Genomic DNA, 18,087 nt, shown 5'->3' with positions numbered 1-18,087 from the left:
TATTTAGTAGGCAGTTAATGATTCTGAATTCACAGAGTAATATTTTTGGGCATGATTGTTAGTAAGGTGCCATGTTTTGTATATAAACGAGAATAATACGATAATATATATAGAGAGGTAAATGATTTTGCATATAAAAACTCAAAATCCTTTTTAAATTTTCTTGGTTAATAATTCTGATATCTGTTAATTCAAACTTCTTTCTAGCTCCTGTTGTACAAGAACCAGTAAATCCATGTCAACCTTCACCTTGTGGAGCAAATGCTGTATGCAAACAACAGAACAGTGCAGGCTCTTGTACTTGTCTACCTGACTACATTGGTAACCCCTATGAAGGTTGTCGTCCAGAATGTGTGCTCAACACAGACTGTCCTTCTAATCGAGCCTGTATTCGCAACAAGTGTCAGGATCCTTGTCCAGGAACTTGTGGTCAAAATGCCGACTGTCAAGTGGTGAATCACTTACCATCTTGCACTTGTCGTCCAAGTTTCACCGGAGATCCATTCAGATTCTGCAATACCATTCCACCAGAACGTAAGTCGTTATAGTCTTAACTTGCTAATTTATTGGTGTGTAGAATGTCCTCATAAAGAAAGTATCAGACTTATGAAATGCTAAATCTAAACATTTGACAGCTAAGAGAGTTATAATTTTTCTTCCATACTTCAGCTGTGAAAACTCCTGGAGATCCTTGCAATCCATCTCCATGTGGACCAAACAGTCAATGTAGAGAAGTCAATGGACAAGGTGTATGCTCCTGTCTGCCTAATTACATTGGAAGCCCACCGGGATGCAGGCCTGAGTGTGTTGTAAGCTCTGAATGTCCCCAGAATAGAGCGTGTGTGAATCAGAAATGTGTGGATCCATGTCCTGGAACATGTGGTGTAAATGCACGTTGTGAAGTGGTCAACCACAGCCCAATTTGCAGTTGCAGTCAAGGATTCACAGGAGATCCGTTTACAAGATGTTTCCCAATACCCCGTAAGCAAATAATATCTTATACATTAATATATTACTGACGTAATTCTCTGCTCTTCTAGTATTAATATAATTCAAAATACCGTACACATATAAGTAGGACTACAATATAACGTCTCTATATCTAAAAACAAGCTCACCATTGTTTGTTCTGAGAATTAAGACAATTGAAGTGGAACTAAACAATCTCAAACTAAAGCTATAATAAGGTTCAATATAGAAAAATTAGTGTTCATTTAGGAGCTTCGCTATTTCGACCCTGATACTAATATAATATATGTAGTAATATTCACCTACATACCAGTATTTAAAAATTATTAACTATAAATCATTCTAAACTACTTATTCATTACCAAGTATTTGAACAATCAAATATCAGAGTTGTAACAACATGATGATAGAGTTGGGACGTTACAATAGTATATTTCATCTTAAAATATACACAAAGAAATTCTATTTCCTATATTATAACATTCAATTTTCATTTTATAGCACCACCCCGAGATCCATTACCACCGCAGTACGTAAATCCATGTGTGCCGTCTCCATGCGGTCCATATTCGCAGTGCCAAGATGTAGGAGGAACACCTTCTTGCTCTTGTCTACCTACATACACTGGCAGTCCACCTAATTGTCGACCAGAATGTGTAATCAGTTCAGAATGTCCCAGTAACTTGGCTTGCCTTAGAGAGAAGTGTCGTGACCCTTGTCCAGGATCTTGTGGTGCTGGGGCACAGTGTAATGTCATCAACCACACTCCTGTCTGCACTTGTCCCGAAGGATACACAGGAGATCCCTTCACCAGTTGTGGCCCTACACCACCACGTAAGCAAATGAACATATATCTGATATTAAAGCACTAAGAATGTAAATGCCCATTTATAATTGGAGTACATAAATGAATTCTTCTTGATTTTTTTTAGCTGTTCAGCCAGTTGAAGCTGACCCTTGTAATCCGTCACCTTGCGGCCCCAATGCTCAATGCAACAATGGAATTTGCACTTGTCTGCCAGAATACCAAGGAGACCCATATGCTGGGTGTAGACCCGAGTGTGTTCTCAGTACTGACTGTCCGAGGAACAGGGCTTGTATCAGAAACAAATGTACAGATCCTTGTCCAGGAACTTGCGGTCAAGGAGCCATCTGTGACGTGGTGAATCACATACCCATATGCAGCTGCCCACAGGGAATGTCTGGAAATCCGTTTGTGGAATGTAGACTCATGCCTCGTACGTATATATCCTCCATATCTGAAATATTTATGTCAATTTAACTACTCCACATTTTACATGTTAAACTAACTTGTTTTCTTGTGAATGTGTCCATATAGCACCTGTGGTGACACAACCATGCAATCCATCACCTTGTGGACCTAACAGTCAGTGCCGCGAAATTAACGGGCAAGCGGTGTGCTCGTGCGTGCCAGGCTTCATAGGCAGTCCTCCGGCGTGCAGGCCGGAGTGTGTAGTGAGCTCAGAGTGTGGTCAGAATGAGGCATGCAGCAACCAGAAGTGTAGGAACCCGTGCCCAGGCACGTGTGGCGTGGGAGCTCGCTGCGAAGTAGTGAACCACAACCCGATCTGTAGCTGCCCACCTCGATTCACAGGAGACCCATTCATCAGATGCCAGCCCATACGTAAGACATTCAGAAACGTAAATTTGAAATATGCATTCATTCATTCATCCAAACAGAAACTAATATAAAAATTAATTTTTACTTGTACAGCGGATGTGCTGGTACCGGCTGTTCCACAAAACCCATGTCAACCTTCTCCATGTGGACCAAATGCTGTGTGTCAAGTGGCTGGGGATAGTCCATCATGCTCTTGTCTACCTGATTTTACTGGATCTCCACCCAATTGTCGACCGGAATGTGTCAGTAACAGTGAATGTGCAAGTCACCTTGCATGCATCAACCAGAAATGTCGAGATCCTTGTCCTGGATCATGTGGTGCTAATGCAGAATGTCGAGTAGTTAGCCACACTCCGAATTGTATTTGTCCATCTGGATTCACAGGAGATCCTTTTACACAATGCGTTATTCAACAGTGTAAGTCTTTTTTTTCATTTAACTGTTTTTCTCTCATCAATATTATTTAATGTAAACCTTATCCTTATTGGATTAAATTCGTTTGTAAAATTCTTATTTATCTTTTCATTAATAGTATCTTATTTGTAATACTATTACCCAAGCAACACACATAATTTATCATTTCAATTTGTGAGAATTATTCTCTTCTGGTCTCTTCCTGAGATGTACTATATATATATCTGTGTATGTGTCCGTATGTGTGTGAGAAAATTATCTGTAAACTGAAGCATTAATTTCTCTTTTATGCAGCACCTGTAATTGAAGAACGACCAACTCCCTGCATTCCTTCCCCATGTGGGTCAAACGCTGTGTGTAGAGAACAGAATGGAGCAGGCTCTTGTACTTGTCTACCTGACTACATTGGTAACCCATATGAAGGTTGTCGTCCAGAATGTGTGCTCAACACAGACTGTCCTTCTAATCGAGCCTGTATTCGCAACAAGTGTCAGGATCCTTGTCCAGGAACTTGTGGTCAAAATGCTGACTGTCAAGTGGTGAACCATTTACCATCTTGCACTTGTCGTGCAGGTTTCACTGGAGATCCATTTAGATTCTGCAACACCATTCCACCAGAACGTAAGAAATTATGATATTTATACAATATTGAATTCGTGACTATATTTTTCTTAACATTTTCTTTTATATCACATTAATACTTTGCATGTCTTCTTCCTTAGCTGTGAAACAAGACCCAGGTGATCCTTGTTTACCATCACCATGTGGCCCTAATAGTCAATGCCGAAATGTGAATGGACAAGGAGTGTGCTCATGTCTACCAAATTATATAGGCAGTCCACCAGGTTGTCGACCAGAATGTGTTGTGAGCTCAGAATGTCCTCAGAACAGAGCCTGTGTCAACCAAAAATGCGTGGATCCATGTCCAGGAACATGTGGACTAAATGCACGATGTGAAGTTGTTAATCACAGTCCAATTTGCAGTTGCCAAGCTGGAAATACTGGAGATCCTTTCACAAGATGTTTCCCCATTCCACGTAAGCATCAATTAATGTAAAATAACACTTCTTGTAGAACAAGTGAAGTGTGGGTTTAGATTTTTTCCTCTACAGCTCTATTTGTAATTAATTTGGTTCACTGTGAGGAATCTGTGTTAGCCGAAATTATGTTGTTATAATTTACCTTCATAATTCGATTATATGACGTAACATTTGCGTGATATTTATTTCTTGTTAGTACCCTGAAGTGGCGTTTTCGTGGTTTGGAAACTCATTTTATTGTTCAGTCATGTAAATATTTCTTAAGAGGAATAATACAACAAAAGTTTTAATTTTACTTACAAATTTTTATTCTTAAAACAGGTTTTCGTAATTATCTCGCAGAATTCCTGTAGGGCCTATTTATTAATAAAACAATTAGTCTATTATCTAGATTTTGGTAATGATTCAAAACATCATACTAACTTTGTTTATTAATTTTCATGAAAATTTACACAAACTTATTCTATCTACAGCACCTGTTCAACCTCCACCCTCAATACCTGGAAACCCATGTGTACCATCTCCATGTGGACCAAACTCTCAATGTAGAGATATAGGAGGAGCGCCATCCTGCTCTTGTCTTGCCAATTACATGGGTGTTCCACCGAATTGTCGACCTGAATGCAGTATAAACTCAGAGTGTCAGAGTAACAGGGCATGTATAAGAGAAAGGTGCCAAGACCCATGCCCAGGATCTTGTGGTGCTGGTGCACAGTGTGTCGTAATAAACCATACACCAGTGTGCACTTGTCCTGAGGGATTCACTGGAGATCCATTTAGCAACTGCTTCCCCAGTCCTCCACCACGTAAGATATTACTTTTAAATAATAAATAAATATGTACTCAACAAACAAGATCCTATGCTAATATAAACTTTCAAATTTCTACTGCCCTAAAATATTTTTTATAGATTTTTTAAATATTTGCTCTTCCAGCGCAACCACCACCAGCTTCTGATCCCTGTAATCCGTCACCTTGCGGCCCCAATGCTCAGTGCAACAATGGAATTTGCACTTGTCTGCCAGAATACCAAGGAGACCCATATGCTGGGTGTAGACCTGAGTGTGTTCTCAGTACTGACTGTCCGAGGAACAGGGCTTGTATCAGAAACAAATGTACAGATCCTTGTCCAGGAACTTGCGGTCAAGGAGCCATCTGTGACGTGGTGAATCACATACCCATATGCAGCTGCCCACAGGGAATGTCTGGAAATCCGTTTGTGGAATGTAGACCCGTGCCTCGTACGTATATATCCTCGACATCTGAAATATTTATGTCAGTTTAACTACTCCACATTTACATATTAAACTAACTTGTTTTCTTGTGAATGTGTCCATATAGCACCTGTGGTGACACAACCATGCAATCCATCACCTTGTGGACCTAACAGTCAGTGCCGCGAAATTAATGGGCAAGCGGTGTGCTCGTGCGTACCAGGCTTCATAGGCAGTCCTCCGGCGTGCAGGCCAGAGTGTGTAGTGAGCTCAGAGTGTAGTCAGAATGAGGCATGCAGCAACCAGAAGTGTAGGAACCCGTGCCCAGGCACGTGTGGCGTGGGAGCTCGCTGCGAAGTAGTGAACCACAACCCGATCTGTAGCTGCCCGCCTCGATTCACAGGAGACCCATTCATCAGATGCCAGCCCATACGTAAGACATTCAGAAACGTAAATTTGAAATACGCATTCATTCATCCAAACAGAAACTAATATAAAAATTAATTTTTACTTATACAGCGGATGTGCCAGTGCCTGCTGTTCCACGAAACCCATGTCAACCTTCTCCATGTGGACCAAATGCTGTGTGTCAGGTGGCTGGGGATAGTCCATCGTGCTCTTGTCTACCTGATTTTACTGGATCTCCACCCAATTGTCGACCAGAATGTGTCAGTAACAGTGAATGTGCAAGTCACCTTGCATGCATCAACCAGAAATGTCGAGATCCTTGTCCTGGATCATGTGGTGCTAATGCAGAATGTCGAGTAGTTAGCCACACTCCAAACTGCATATGTCCATCTGGATTTACTGGTGATCCCTTCGTTCAATGTCTGGTGCAACAAAGTAAGGATATAAAAATGAGCATATTTTATTACAGTCATTATTACCACATTACATTTTATGAATTTAAATAATGTATTATATAATTTTTCTGCTCAAAGGCTATATAATCCAATTTACAGCTCCTGTCGTACCAGAAAGGCCAACACCCTGTGTTCCATCACCTTGTGGACCTAATGCTGTGTGCAGAGAACAGAATGGAGCAGGCTCTTGTACTTGTCTACCTGACTACATTGGTAACCCATATGAAGGTTGTCGTCCAGAATGTGTGCTCAACACAGACTGTCCTTCTAATCGAGCCTGTATTCGCAACAAGTGTCAGGATCCTTGTCCAGGAACTTGTGGTCAAAATGCCGACTGTCAAGTGGTGAACCATTTACCATCTTGCACTTGTCGTGCAGGTTTCACTGGAGATCCATTTAGATTCTGCAACACCATTCCACCAGAACGTAAGAAATTGTGATATTTATACAATACTGATCCATGACTGCGTATTTTTTAACACATTTTTATGTCACATTAATACATTCCGTGTCTTCTTCCTCAGCTGTGAAACAAGAACCAGGTGATCCTTGTGTACCATCACCATGTGGCCCTAATAGTCAATGCCGAAATGTAAACGGACAAGGAGTGTGCTCATGTCTACCAAATTATATAGGAAGTCCACCAGGTTGTCGACCAGAATGTGTTGTGAGTTCAGAATGTCCTCAGAACAGAGCCTGTGTCAACCAGAAATGCGTGGATCCATGTCCAGGAACATGTGGACTAAATGCAAGATGTGAAGTAATAAATCACAGTCCGATCTGTAGTTGTCAAGTTGGCTTTACTGGGGATCCCTTCACACGATGTTTTACCACACCACGTAAGTAATTAATAAATTTTGAACCTCAAGCTAGTGATGTTTACAACAAAATTCATCTTAAGTTAGATAACCGTTCGTTTTTATCATTTTTGTATTATTTTTTTATATAGCTGCTCCAATGCCACCAGCAACGCCAGTGAACCCTTGCATACCATCTCCTTGTGGACCCAACTCTCTGTGTCAGGCTATTGCTGATACTCCTTCCTGCTCATGTCTCGTGGGCTATGTTGGCAGTCCACCAAACTGCCGACCTGAATGCGTCATCAGTTCAGAATGTTCTAGCAATTTGGCTTGTATGAGGGAGAAGTGTCGAGACCCTTGTCCAGGATCATGTGGCGCTGGAGCACAGTGCAATGTTATTAACCACGTACCATTGTGTACATGTCCGAAAGGATTCACAGGGGATCCGTTCACAAGTTGTTTCCCTGCACCACCTCCACGTAAGAAACACATCCCTCTATTAATATTTATTGTTAATTAAATGAACTATTTTTTTCTCTAAAACTGTACTGGCATTTAATTCTTATGTTCTTATTATTGCAGCTCTTCCGCAACCAAAGGATCCTTGTAATCCATCACCTTGTGGACCCAATTCACAATGTAATAATGGCATTTGTACATGCTTACCTGAATTCCAAGGAGATCCTTATGCTGGCTGTCGTCCAGAATGTGTCCTTAATCAAGAATGTGCCAGGGATAGGGCCTGTATTAGAAACAGATGTACGGATCCCTGTCCTGGAACATGTGGTACTCAGGCAACTTGCGTTGTTGTAAATCATATTCCCACATGCACATGTCCTGAAGGATCTTCAGGAAATCCATTCATCAGTTGTAATCCAGTTCCACGTAAGTTTAAATGCCCTTTACATTATAGAGGCATTGTGTATTCCTTACAGTGTTGCAGTTCATATAGCTTATTCACAGCCATTTTAATCAGTAAATTAAATTAAATTTTTATAATATTTAATGTGTCATGATTCATCAAATGGTTTAATTACATATTTAACATAAATAAGTGTTTACATCTTTCTTTCCCTTCCCCATTTTCAGCTCCAGAGGTGAAACAGCCATGCAATCCATCTCCATGTGGTCCCAACAGTCAGTGCCGTGAGATTAATGGACAAGCTGTGTGCTCGTGTGTGCCCAGTTTCATAGGCAGTCCGCCTTCATGTAGACCAGAATGTATTGTTAGTTCAGACTGCAACCTTAATGAAGCTTGTTCGAACCAGAAATGTAGAGATCCTTGTCCTGGAACCTGTGGAGTAGGAGCTCGCTGCCAAGTTATCAATCATAATCCAATATGCAGTTGTCCACCAGGATTCACTGGCGATCCCTTTATCAGATGCCAGCCCATACGTAAGAATAATTGTTTATTCGTGTATGAATGAATATATATATATATATATATATATATGTAAATTGAACAATTCCTAATAGTTTTATTATTGTTAACTTATTTTGGGTTTTACTTCAAAACAGCTGCTTTGCCTCCTGCACCACCAACGAACCCGTGCCAGCCTTCTCCTTGTGGACCTAATTCTGTGTGCCAAGTGGCTGGAGATAGCCCATCATGTTCTTGTCTGCCAGATTTTACCGGATCTCCTCCAAACTGTAGACCTGAATGTGTGAGCAATGGTGAATGTGCAAGTCATTTGGCTTGTATCAATCTCAGATGTAGAGATCCGTGTCCAGGATCATGTGGAGCTAATGCAGTGTGTAGGGTAGTCAGTCACACTCCCAACTGCGTCTGTGCCTCTGGATTTACAGGAGATCCATTCAGACAGTGCCTCATCCCTCAACGTAAGAATAAACATTTAACACCACGTTATAGATGACATTTCATGTGCGTTACATTTAATATATTTACTTACATTTTTGTCGTTTTTATTATTCTCTCTAGTTCCGGAAAGTCGCCCCATGGAAAGGCCAACTCCATGCTTGCCATCCCCATGTGGGTCAAATGCTGTGTGCAGAGAACAGAATGGAGCAGGCTCTTGTACTTGTCTACCTGACTACATTGGTAACCCATATGAAGGTTGTCGTCCAGAATGTGTGCTCAACACAGACTGTCCTTCTAATCGAGCCTGTATTCGCAACAAGTGTCAGGATCCTTGTCCAGGAACTTGTGGTCAAAATGCCGACTGTCAAGTGGTGAACCATTTACCATCTTGCACTTGTCGTGCAGGTTTCACTGGAGATCCATTTAGATTCTGCAACACCATTCCACCAGAACGTAAGAAATTGTGATATTTATACAATACTGATCCATGACTGCGTATTTTTTAACACATTTTTATGTCACATTAATACATTCCGTGTCTTCTTCCTCAGCTGTGAAACAAGAACCAGGTGATCCTTGTGTACCATCACCATGTGGCCCTAATAGTCAATGCCGAAATGTAAACGGACAAGGAGTGTGCTCATGTCTACCAAATTATATAGGAAGTCCACCAGGTTGTCGACCAGAATGTGTTGTGAGTTCAGAATGTCCTCAGAACAGAGCCTGTGTCAACCAGAAATGCGTGGATCCATGTCCAGGAACATGTGGACTAAATGCAAGATGTGAAGTAATAAATCACAGTCCGATCTGTAGTTGTCAAGTTGGCTTTACTGGGGATCCCTTCACACGATGCAATCCCATTCCACGTAAGTGGATGTTTTTTTTACCTGAAATGAATATGTATCGACAACGTTTATTATTGTATTTAAATGTATGTTTTTCTCTGTTTTATTCTAGCACCTGTTCCAACACCGACACCTCCACAATATGTTAATCCTTGTGTACCATCGCCCTGTGGATCGTATTCCCAGTGTCGAGACATTGGAGAAACTCCTTCATGTTCTTGTCTACCTAATTACATCGGTAGTCCACCAAATTGTCGACCAGAATGTGTCATTAACTCGGAATGTCCTAGCAACAGAGCTTGTATTCGGGAGAGATGTAGTGACCCATGTCCAGGATCCTGTGGCGCTGGGGCTCAGTGCATTGTCATCAATCACACACCTGTGTGCACTTGTCCCACAGGTTATACAGGGGATCCATTCACCAACTGCTTCCCCAGCCCTCCACCACGTAAGATATTATCTACCATATATTTCCTCTGCTGATTACTTCCGCAGAACATAGAACTGAGCACACATGTTCATTGTCAGCTCACTCACATAAATGTGAATAATAGTGTTCTGCTAAATTCATGATATCTCAGCCATAATATTTGAACAGCATGGTGATGGCTTTATTCTTGCAGTAATAACAATTGATTTTTAATTTTGATAATTGAGGCTATCAAGTGCAAAACTCGCCTTATCCAAAATTAGATTGTGTTTCACTGTCGTAATATTGGTGTCTGATTTTTCATATGATGCATGTTAGATTTAGGGCCTTATAAGAAAATGATAGCATTAAAATACATTTCAAAATATTTACGGTTTGTCTTTCAGAGGTTTTTCCTGTTTTCTGACAAATCACTTTACCTGGATAAGGCGAGTTTTGCATTTGATAGCCTCAATTAAGTTTGAATAATTTCTTTCTCGTATACTATAAAAAAATGAAAAGTTTCATTGCAAATATCCTTTTTGTTTTCTGTGGTCATTAGTTATTACCAATTCTTCTCGCAATTTAGTCCTTCCAATGAATACTTAGTTATACACTCAGCACAGAAAGCAGTTCATTCATTACAATATACAGAGAATGGTAATAAGAACAATTACATTTAAAGTTTTGAAGTAGTAGCACTGACAAACAGAAATAGTGAACATATAATATAATTATTATGGTGTCCAGAATTAATTGTATTAAAATTAGATTGCATATATTTTGGGGTAAAAAGGTTTTACAGTAGTAAATAAATCAGAGTTACTGTTGAGAGAACTCTACTTTTTTCGTAATTGTTTTACATATAATACATACTTGATTTCTATTCTAAAATTGTGCTTTAACTTCACAGTGAAACCGCCAGCTGCTGACCCATGTAATCCATCACCTTGCGGTCCTAATGCACAATGCAACAATGGAATTTGCACTTGTCTGCCGGAATATCAAGGAGACCCATATGCTGGGTGTAGACCTGAGTGTGTTCTCAGTACTGACTGTCCGAGGAACAGAGCTTGTATCAGAAACAAATGTACAGATCCTTGTCCTGGTACTTGTGGTCAAGGAGCTAGGTGCGATGTGTTGAATCACATTCCATCTTGTACTTGTCCAGAAGGTTTCACCGGAGATCCATTTGTTTTCTGCAGAGAAGTGCCACGTAAGACTTTTCACTTTCTGAGTTTATAAATACATTTATAATAATTTTTTGTAAATTGCACCGAAATAAATGTTATTATATTGGTGTTGTTGATATTTTTTTATACATATTAAAATTAAGATTAGCTTTGTTGTTGTATTATATTTATATTTACGCGCATAATTTTCGCAACACATGTTTTTATTCAACAATAAAATTCTTATAATGAGCTTCCAAAAAGAAATGATTAGTTGGTTTATGAAGCCTGACTTTGGAGACTTTCTATTCGCCACATACTTGAATATGTTTATGACTTATATCGGTATTTCTCCGTCATTATCTGTTTCTTTTATTAACTTTATTCTTTCTTCTTCTGTCTTCTTTAGCTCCAACTGTGGTACAACCATGTAATCCATCACCTTGTGGACCAAACAGCCAGTGTCGTGAAATCAATGGACAAGCCGTGTGCTCATGTCTGACAGGTTACATAGGAAGTCCGCCAACATGTAGACCAGAATGTGTTGTTAGCTCTGAGTGTCCTCAGAACCAAGCTTGTATCAATCAGAAATGTACAGATCCTTGCCCTGGTACATGTGGACTTCAAGCACGCTGCAACGTGATAAACCACAATCCAATCTGTAGCTGTCCACCAGGTTTCACTGGAGACCCCTTCACTAGATGCTTGCTAATACGTAAGAACCTTTTCTGTATTTGAGATTCCTGTTAATTGTAATTGAAATATATATGGATATTTATTTTTATTTTCATCATAACAGCTTTAGACTTGGTAATTTGTATGTTTCAATTTGAAATTATAATTTTAGATATTTAAAACTTACAATTTCTGTAAAGTATAGTTACCAAAATATTTTAAAATTAAAAATGCAGCATTTGATATCTACTAATTGATACTAATTTGGGCATAAAGATAATATAATGCAAGGGGGCGTGCAGTAGCATCGCAGTCCTAGATGCCGGAAAGTTGCAGGTTCGAGTCCCAATTTGATTTTATGTAATAGGTTAGCTTTGCTCTTTACGTAATAGAAATCAACTATCACGATGTGATTAGCAGTCTTTCCTCTAGGTATTAGAAAGTACAATAGTTTACTGTACTTACTTACAAATGGCCTTTAAGGAACCCTGGGTTCATTGCTGCCCTCACATAAGCTCGCCATCGGTCCCTACAGCAGTTTAAAGTTTATTCTTTTCCATTTACAAACTAATCTTAGTTTAAATTACAAAACAAAAGTTGCTTATCTGTGAAGTATAAAATGGCTGTAATGTGGCACAGTTAATAAAAACAATGACTTACGATTGGTAGATACTCAATATTTTGGTAAATGTATCATAGTGAAGAGAATTATTATCAAGATATTTTCAAGTCACTTATCTGCTCCAAGAATTTTGCACTTATCATGTCATGAAAGCTTGAAGTCTTGCTGTATATATTTATGAGTCCTGACATAGTGCAGTCCCTCCCTTGATTATAGTCTGTATTCTTTTATGTTTGTGTAGAATGTATTACAACTCTTGCTTTCTTCTTCCTCATTGCTTGGCAGCACCCACACCTGTTCCTCCACCAGTACCTCGAGACCCATGCCAACCATCTCCATGTGGTCCCAATGCACAGTGCCAAGTTTCAGCTGATGGAAGTCCGTCATGCACTTGTCTACCTGGATATGTGGGTGCGCCACCTGGCTGTCGTCCTGAATGCGTTATCAATAGTGAATGTGCAAGTCATCTCGCCTGCATCAACCAAAAATGTCGAGATCCATGTCCTGGATCATGTGGAGCTGGTGCAGAATGTCGCGTTGTGGTGCACATCCCTAATTGTGTGTGCCCAGCAGGTCTCACTGGAGACCCATTCTCACTATGCATTATTGCTCCACGTAAGCTCAGATTTTCATCTGTATGGTGTAAATATCAACACTATACATGGGCTTGTGAATGGGAAAGCAATTAATTTGTACTCTGCGCACATTGTTAATATCAAATTTGGATAATATGGAAGTATGGACAAAGAATTAATATTAAAAAATGTGGCTGAATGAAATTTTATCAGAACATGCTAAAGCATATTAATTCGTTTTACTTAATGTAAGTTCGTAATTTCTATAAACACGTTTCGAAAAATACACGCTACGTTTATTGAACATTTAAGGTACCGCTATCAACATAATTTTATATTATTCGTTTTATATGATACAAGATCTGCGAGAGAAAGCATGATTCTGTTAAAGAGTTCAGTCACTGTATTGGATACTAATATAGTTGATTCACACTTATGGCTTTGAAACTATTTACATTGAAATTAAAATGAACTCATTTTGAAAAATGAACCTTTGAAAACGGAAATTTTTCTGGAATGAATGAACCTTTATTTATATTTCTTTTTATTGATGCTCATATATTTCCAGTTAAAATTCCTTGTTTATATATTTATAATAAACAATTTGGACATGAATATTATTTAGAGCTTGTAGGGGTTAATGGTGAACAGAACATAACACTGATGGATTCTGGGAAAAATAACGTGTTTGGTACATAAGTTTATTAGTATTGGTATATAACAAAGCTGTTTTCATGTATCGTGTGTGAATGACAAATGATAAGACACTCGTTTTTATATAGGGTACAGTATACAGTATTATATATTCTATTTATGTAGGATAATGATATAAAATGGTACAATATTGCTTCGTACACAGTTTGATATAGATACATACAGTATATGCTTATCTAACATCACATTATATTATTTCATGCACAAATCGACATTTTTTGGTCACTGATACATAATAAAACATTATAAGCATAAATCTAGTCCACCTTTTATACAGATAATGATTAAATCTAACATTTGTTAATAATTAAGTATCTTTCCAAACATTAAATTTAATATAATATAGGGCATATTTGAAGGTGTTTCAAATACATTTTTAAATCACTTACAAAATAAATAAGATGCTAAAATAATTTATTATAATGAGGTTTGTCGGTTGATTGTACAATGTTGTTAATGAATCTATTATTTCATTTTCTGTATTAGGTACCATTTTCACAGGTATTAACTTATTTAGGACCATATTTCTCGAATATTCTTTTAAGGGGTTAGGTACAGCTTACAGCAGTAAATTTTTTTGTAAATATTCAACATTTCTTTTCTCCATTAATGTATCTTGTACAATAATGAAAATTGGTATGTGTAAAACACTATCCTTCTGCTATATGAAAAAATATTTTTACGATTCATAAACTTGTTAACTTTTTCACGTTCTCTCTCTTTTATTTTATTGCTGAAACTCATGTTTACAATATCATGCTCTTTCAACTACATTCCTTAATAAACAATATTTTTTTTTTATTTTGTGTTAGATATTTGACCATTTTTTAAAATGAATTTATTTTTATCAGACAATCTATCAAAGGTAGAGAAGTGATTTTGCATCATACTGTAGATATGACATGCATAAATGCACACAAAAAAATTTCATCACAGAATGTTGGATACTTTTTGAGTTATGAGGGAAACACTTCATCACTGCACAGTGAACTTTGAATTTTGAAAAAAAATATATAAATAATTTTTTTAATTGTAAAAATATGTTTATTATATAGCAGAAGGACAGTGTTTTACACATACTAATTTTCATTATTGTACAAGATACAGTAATGAAGGAAAAAAATGTTGAATATTTCCAAAATGTTACTCCTTTAAGCTGTACCTAACCCCTTAAGTTCAGAATTCTCTTGGAATAAAAAAAAATACTGTATCACTTCCAAATTAATTAATGAATATGTATATTAATAAAGAGAAAATAAAAATGTTATTAATATACATACATTCAATCCTAATAACGAACATTCTGGAGTAAAAGTTATTTCCCGAAATACCTCATCTTTTTTTTTAATTTAAACTGATGTAGTAAGTTCTTATTCTTATGAACTAAGTTAGCTAAGAGGGTTTTTGTCGCAACTTCAGAATCAACAAATATTTAAAATATTTTTTTTATGAGAGAAGTCTTATCTTTAACTTCACGAAGTTTAAAGTTTTTAGTCCAAGTGCATTAGGTGAAAAAAATTGTCTTAGTCCTCCATACTCGTTGCCAGAGGGAGTGTAAACTACTGGATTACGTAATCCCGACAGCTTTGTTATAGCCAAAGAAAAAGAAGCAGCTTTAATTTTTTGACAGTAGAGAACATTGGTTGCAGTTAATATGCTGGTGGATTGTAACAATTGGAGCTTGTAGTGAGGAATTTGGAGAAGAAAAAGTAACAGATTTGGAATACAAGTATTTAGTCAGATGCAAAGTGACTTTACGTATTAACAGTAAGGATAATTTTGTGTCCTTCAATATCTTTTTAATTCAAATTTATCTTCATCTTTCTTGAACTTTAATTTATTTTTCTTCCCTTTTTTCTAGAACATATATTTCGTTTGTATTAATTAATAATACTTCCTGTATACTTCTCACTTAATGTTAAATTTTATGACTTCACATCATCATACAAATAAATTAATAGACACAGTTGAACCTTGTTGGTTGATCATGAAATAGAAGTAGGTAATATCAAAAAAACATTTGCAGGTAAAGTAATTGTTATCTTTTATGTTCATCCAATTTTGAATTGTATGAATGTAACAACTTTCATATCTCATACCGGTACTGTATAAAGTCATTCAACTTTAAATTTATATGTATAGTCTCTTTAATTAGAAACGTAGTATCTCTGCAAGAAATAAACAAATTATTAGTTAGAGCTATAGTCTAGCCTACATCATAGTATGTAAATTCACTTTGTATCTAGTCTATAAAGGGAAGTAGAAGCAATCATATTTGGTACAAGTTTAATCATAAAATCATCATAACACGCTCATTATTAGAACAAGAAAAAGGCTTTACTATTAAACATCAGTTAAGTGCACAGAATAAAAGATATTAATTAAGCTGTTTCTAGATTTTCGTAAAGAACTTCTGTTTCAAAAGAAAAGGTCTCAAGAGGAAATACAAACTATCTTCCTTGCAGTAAAGTATAAATAATTGCGAACTCTTATACTACTGAATGTGTTCCAAAATCACAAGTGACATGAAAAAGCATTCCAGTTGTGATTCTTTATGGATATGATTTCCTTATCTAGTGTGCCAAAAATAGTAACTTTGAGGACATAATAACTTTGTAGGATTCTGAAAATATTTCAAATATAAATGTTAAATGAGAATTTCATCATATAAGATTAAATATTTTAGTAACAAATTTGTTTTGCGTAATGATTAGTACCGGTATAATTTTAAAAAGTTCGAAGGAAAAATCAGTGACTAAAGATTATTAGGTACCACTAGTTTATGTTATTGACAATAGAAAACAATTGTTTTTAACAATCTGACATAATCGCAATTTTTTTTTTCATTGTTATGCTTTTAAGCAATAGGGCTATTTGCTCGATCAAAATTTATGACCAGTTCAGATTCCATTATTTCAAATAAAATTTAATTTCCAGTTTATCGTCATTGTTTCCTCACGAGTGAATTTATTCCTGCAGTCTTCATCCCTTATTTATACCCAGTTGCGTAATATAATTTATGTTGTTTTGCTTCTTTTGGCATTATTTTCTTAATTTTGACTTGATAATAGCCAAGTTTTGTAAAAAGAAAAGGAAGATAAACATTTTACTGACAGAAACATTTTTAAATTAATTCATAATTCACTATTACTTAAATAAAAAAAATTCCATCTTCATATGTCTCCTCTGGAAACAGCTTATATTATCTGCGTCTGTGTCATCAGGAAAGGTGTTTTAGCTTGGGATAAGGGTATTCGAAGCTTATAGCAGTACAAAATCGGTGAATTAACCAGTAGTTTTGTGGTTTGCTTTTGAAGATCAACATTGTAGTTTTGTTGGTAGAAAATGTTACATCAGAGGTGTAGATTGTGCCGTATGGTAGTCTATTTGATTTCTTTTCCAGGTTGTGTACATATGTATATAGCTTATACATATAACATTATTTTATGTGCATGCATTTATTGCTTTTGGTGACTGTATTATTCTGTGTGATGGTGTTGTTTATGGTGTTGAACTGATATATTTACGGTGTTGGGAATATTTCACTGGTGTTGGTTGCATTATTTATGTGTTGGCGAAATTATGTTTGCTTGCATGGCATTTTGATTGGTATTGTTGTATTTATATCTTCCCACCAACCTGTGTCTTAAAATATCATGCAGAAATTTTCAAATAAGAGTTAGTTTCACAATATACCTACTATCAATCACAAACATTGTCCAGTAAGTCTCTTTCAAAATTTACTATTTACGTAAGTCATACAAATCCAAATAATTGTCATGTCATGTTTAATCACTATTAAAGAATTGTGCTTTGTGCTTTTAAAACAAAACAATATATGAGGTTAAATTAAATATTTATAATTATACAATGATATACTGGTATTCTAAATAAATTATAAATCTGTATTCAAGTAATATTAAAAACAATGTCTTAACATTTAGTATATTAAAAGAAAAGAATCAATAATTATTCATTCCTCAGTTTCCACTCTCATAGTAGAACTTTATTAGATATGTGATTTTGAATAAATTTGATTAATATATCATTCTTTATACTATATCTGTATGATATTTTGACACATCGTGAATATTTGATTGTATATTGGAGGTGCAAAATCCGAGCAGCACATCTTTAAGTATTTACCACTACTTATTACAAAAAAATAATAATAATTTCATTTTGTTGAGAATAAAAATATATTTACAAGGATGTTATTTTTATACAAATATTTTGAGAGATAATATTCTAAATAATTCAGTGAATACTTTCACTGCAATTGTAACTGGGGCAGTGATTGGGTTATGTGGAACT

General features: G+C 36.5%; 1 protein-coding gene across 1 annotated transcript in view; it reads left to right on the top strand.

The window, feature by feature from the left end:
• The window catches only part of dpy (dumpy), a 673,297-nt gene that overhangs the window by 577,859 nt on the left and 77,351 nt on the right, over positions 1-18,087 (top strand). The window contains exons 168-191 of the mRNA XM_069827690.1: positions 208-534; positions 670-981; positions 1,471-1,803; positions 1,902-2,207; positions 2,309-2,614; positions 2,705-3,028; positions 3,320-3,646; positions 3,748-4,062; positions 4,539-4,871; positions 5,001-5,306; positions 5,407-5,712; positions 5,799-6,122; positions 6,242-6,568; positions 6,667-6,981; positions 7,092-7,421; positions 7,525-7,827; positions 8,032-8,337; positions 8,461-8,781; positions 8,882-9,214; positions 9,313-9,627; positions 9,719-10,054; positions 10,929-11,231; positions 11,597-11,902; positions 12,770-13,099. Coding sequence (XP_069683791.1) covers positions 208-534; positions 670-981; positions 1,471-1,803; positions 1,902-2,207; positions 2,309-2,614; positions 2,705-3,028; positions 3,320-3,646; positions 3,748-4,062; positions 4,539-4,871; positions 5,001-5,306; positions 5,407-5,712; positions 5,799-6,122; positions 6,242-6,568; positions 6,667-6,981; positions 7,092-7,421; positions 7,525-7,827; positions 8,032-8,337; positions 8,461-8,781; positions 8,882-9,214; positions 9,313-9,627; positions 9,719-10,054; positions 10,929-11,231; positions 11,597-11,902; positions 12,770-13,099 — 7,644 coding nt within the window. The remainder of the gene's footprint in view (positions 1-207; positions 535-669; positions 982-1,470; positions 1,804-1,901; positions 2,208-2,308; positions 2,615-2,704; positions 3,029-3,319; positions 3,647-3,747; positions 4,063-4,538; positions 4,872-5,000; positions 5,307-5,406; positions 5,713-5,798; positions 6,123-6,241; positions 6,569-6,666; positions 6,982-7,091; positions 7,422-7,524; positions 7,828-8,031; positions 8,338-8,460; positions 8,782-8,881; positions 9,215-9,312; positions 9,628-9,718; positions 10,055-10,928; positions 11,232-11,596; positions 11,903-12,769; positions 13,100-18,087) is intronic.

This window comes from Periplaneta americana, chromosome 1 (genome assembly GCF_040183065.1).
Source record: "Periplaneta americana isolate PAMFEO1 chromosome 1, P.americana_PAMFEO1_priV1, whole genome shotgun sequence".
NCBI lineage: Eukaryota > Metazoa > Arthropoda > Insecta > Blattodea > Blattidae > Periplaneta > Periplaneta americana.
The sequence above is the reverse complement of the archived record's forward strand: the minus strand, read 5'-3'. Positions and strand labels throughout refer to the sequence as shown.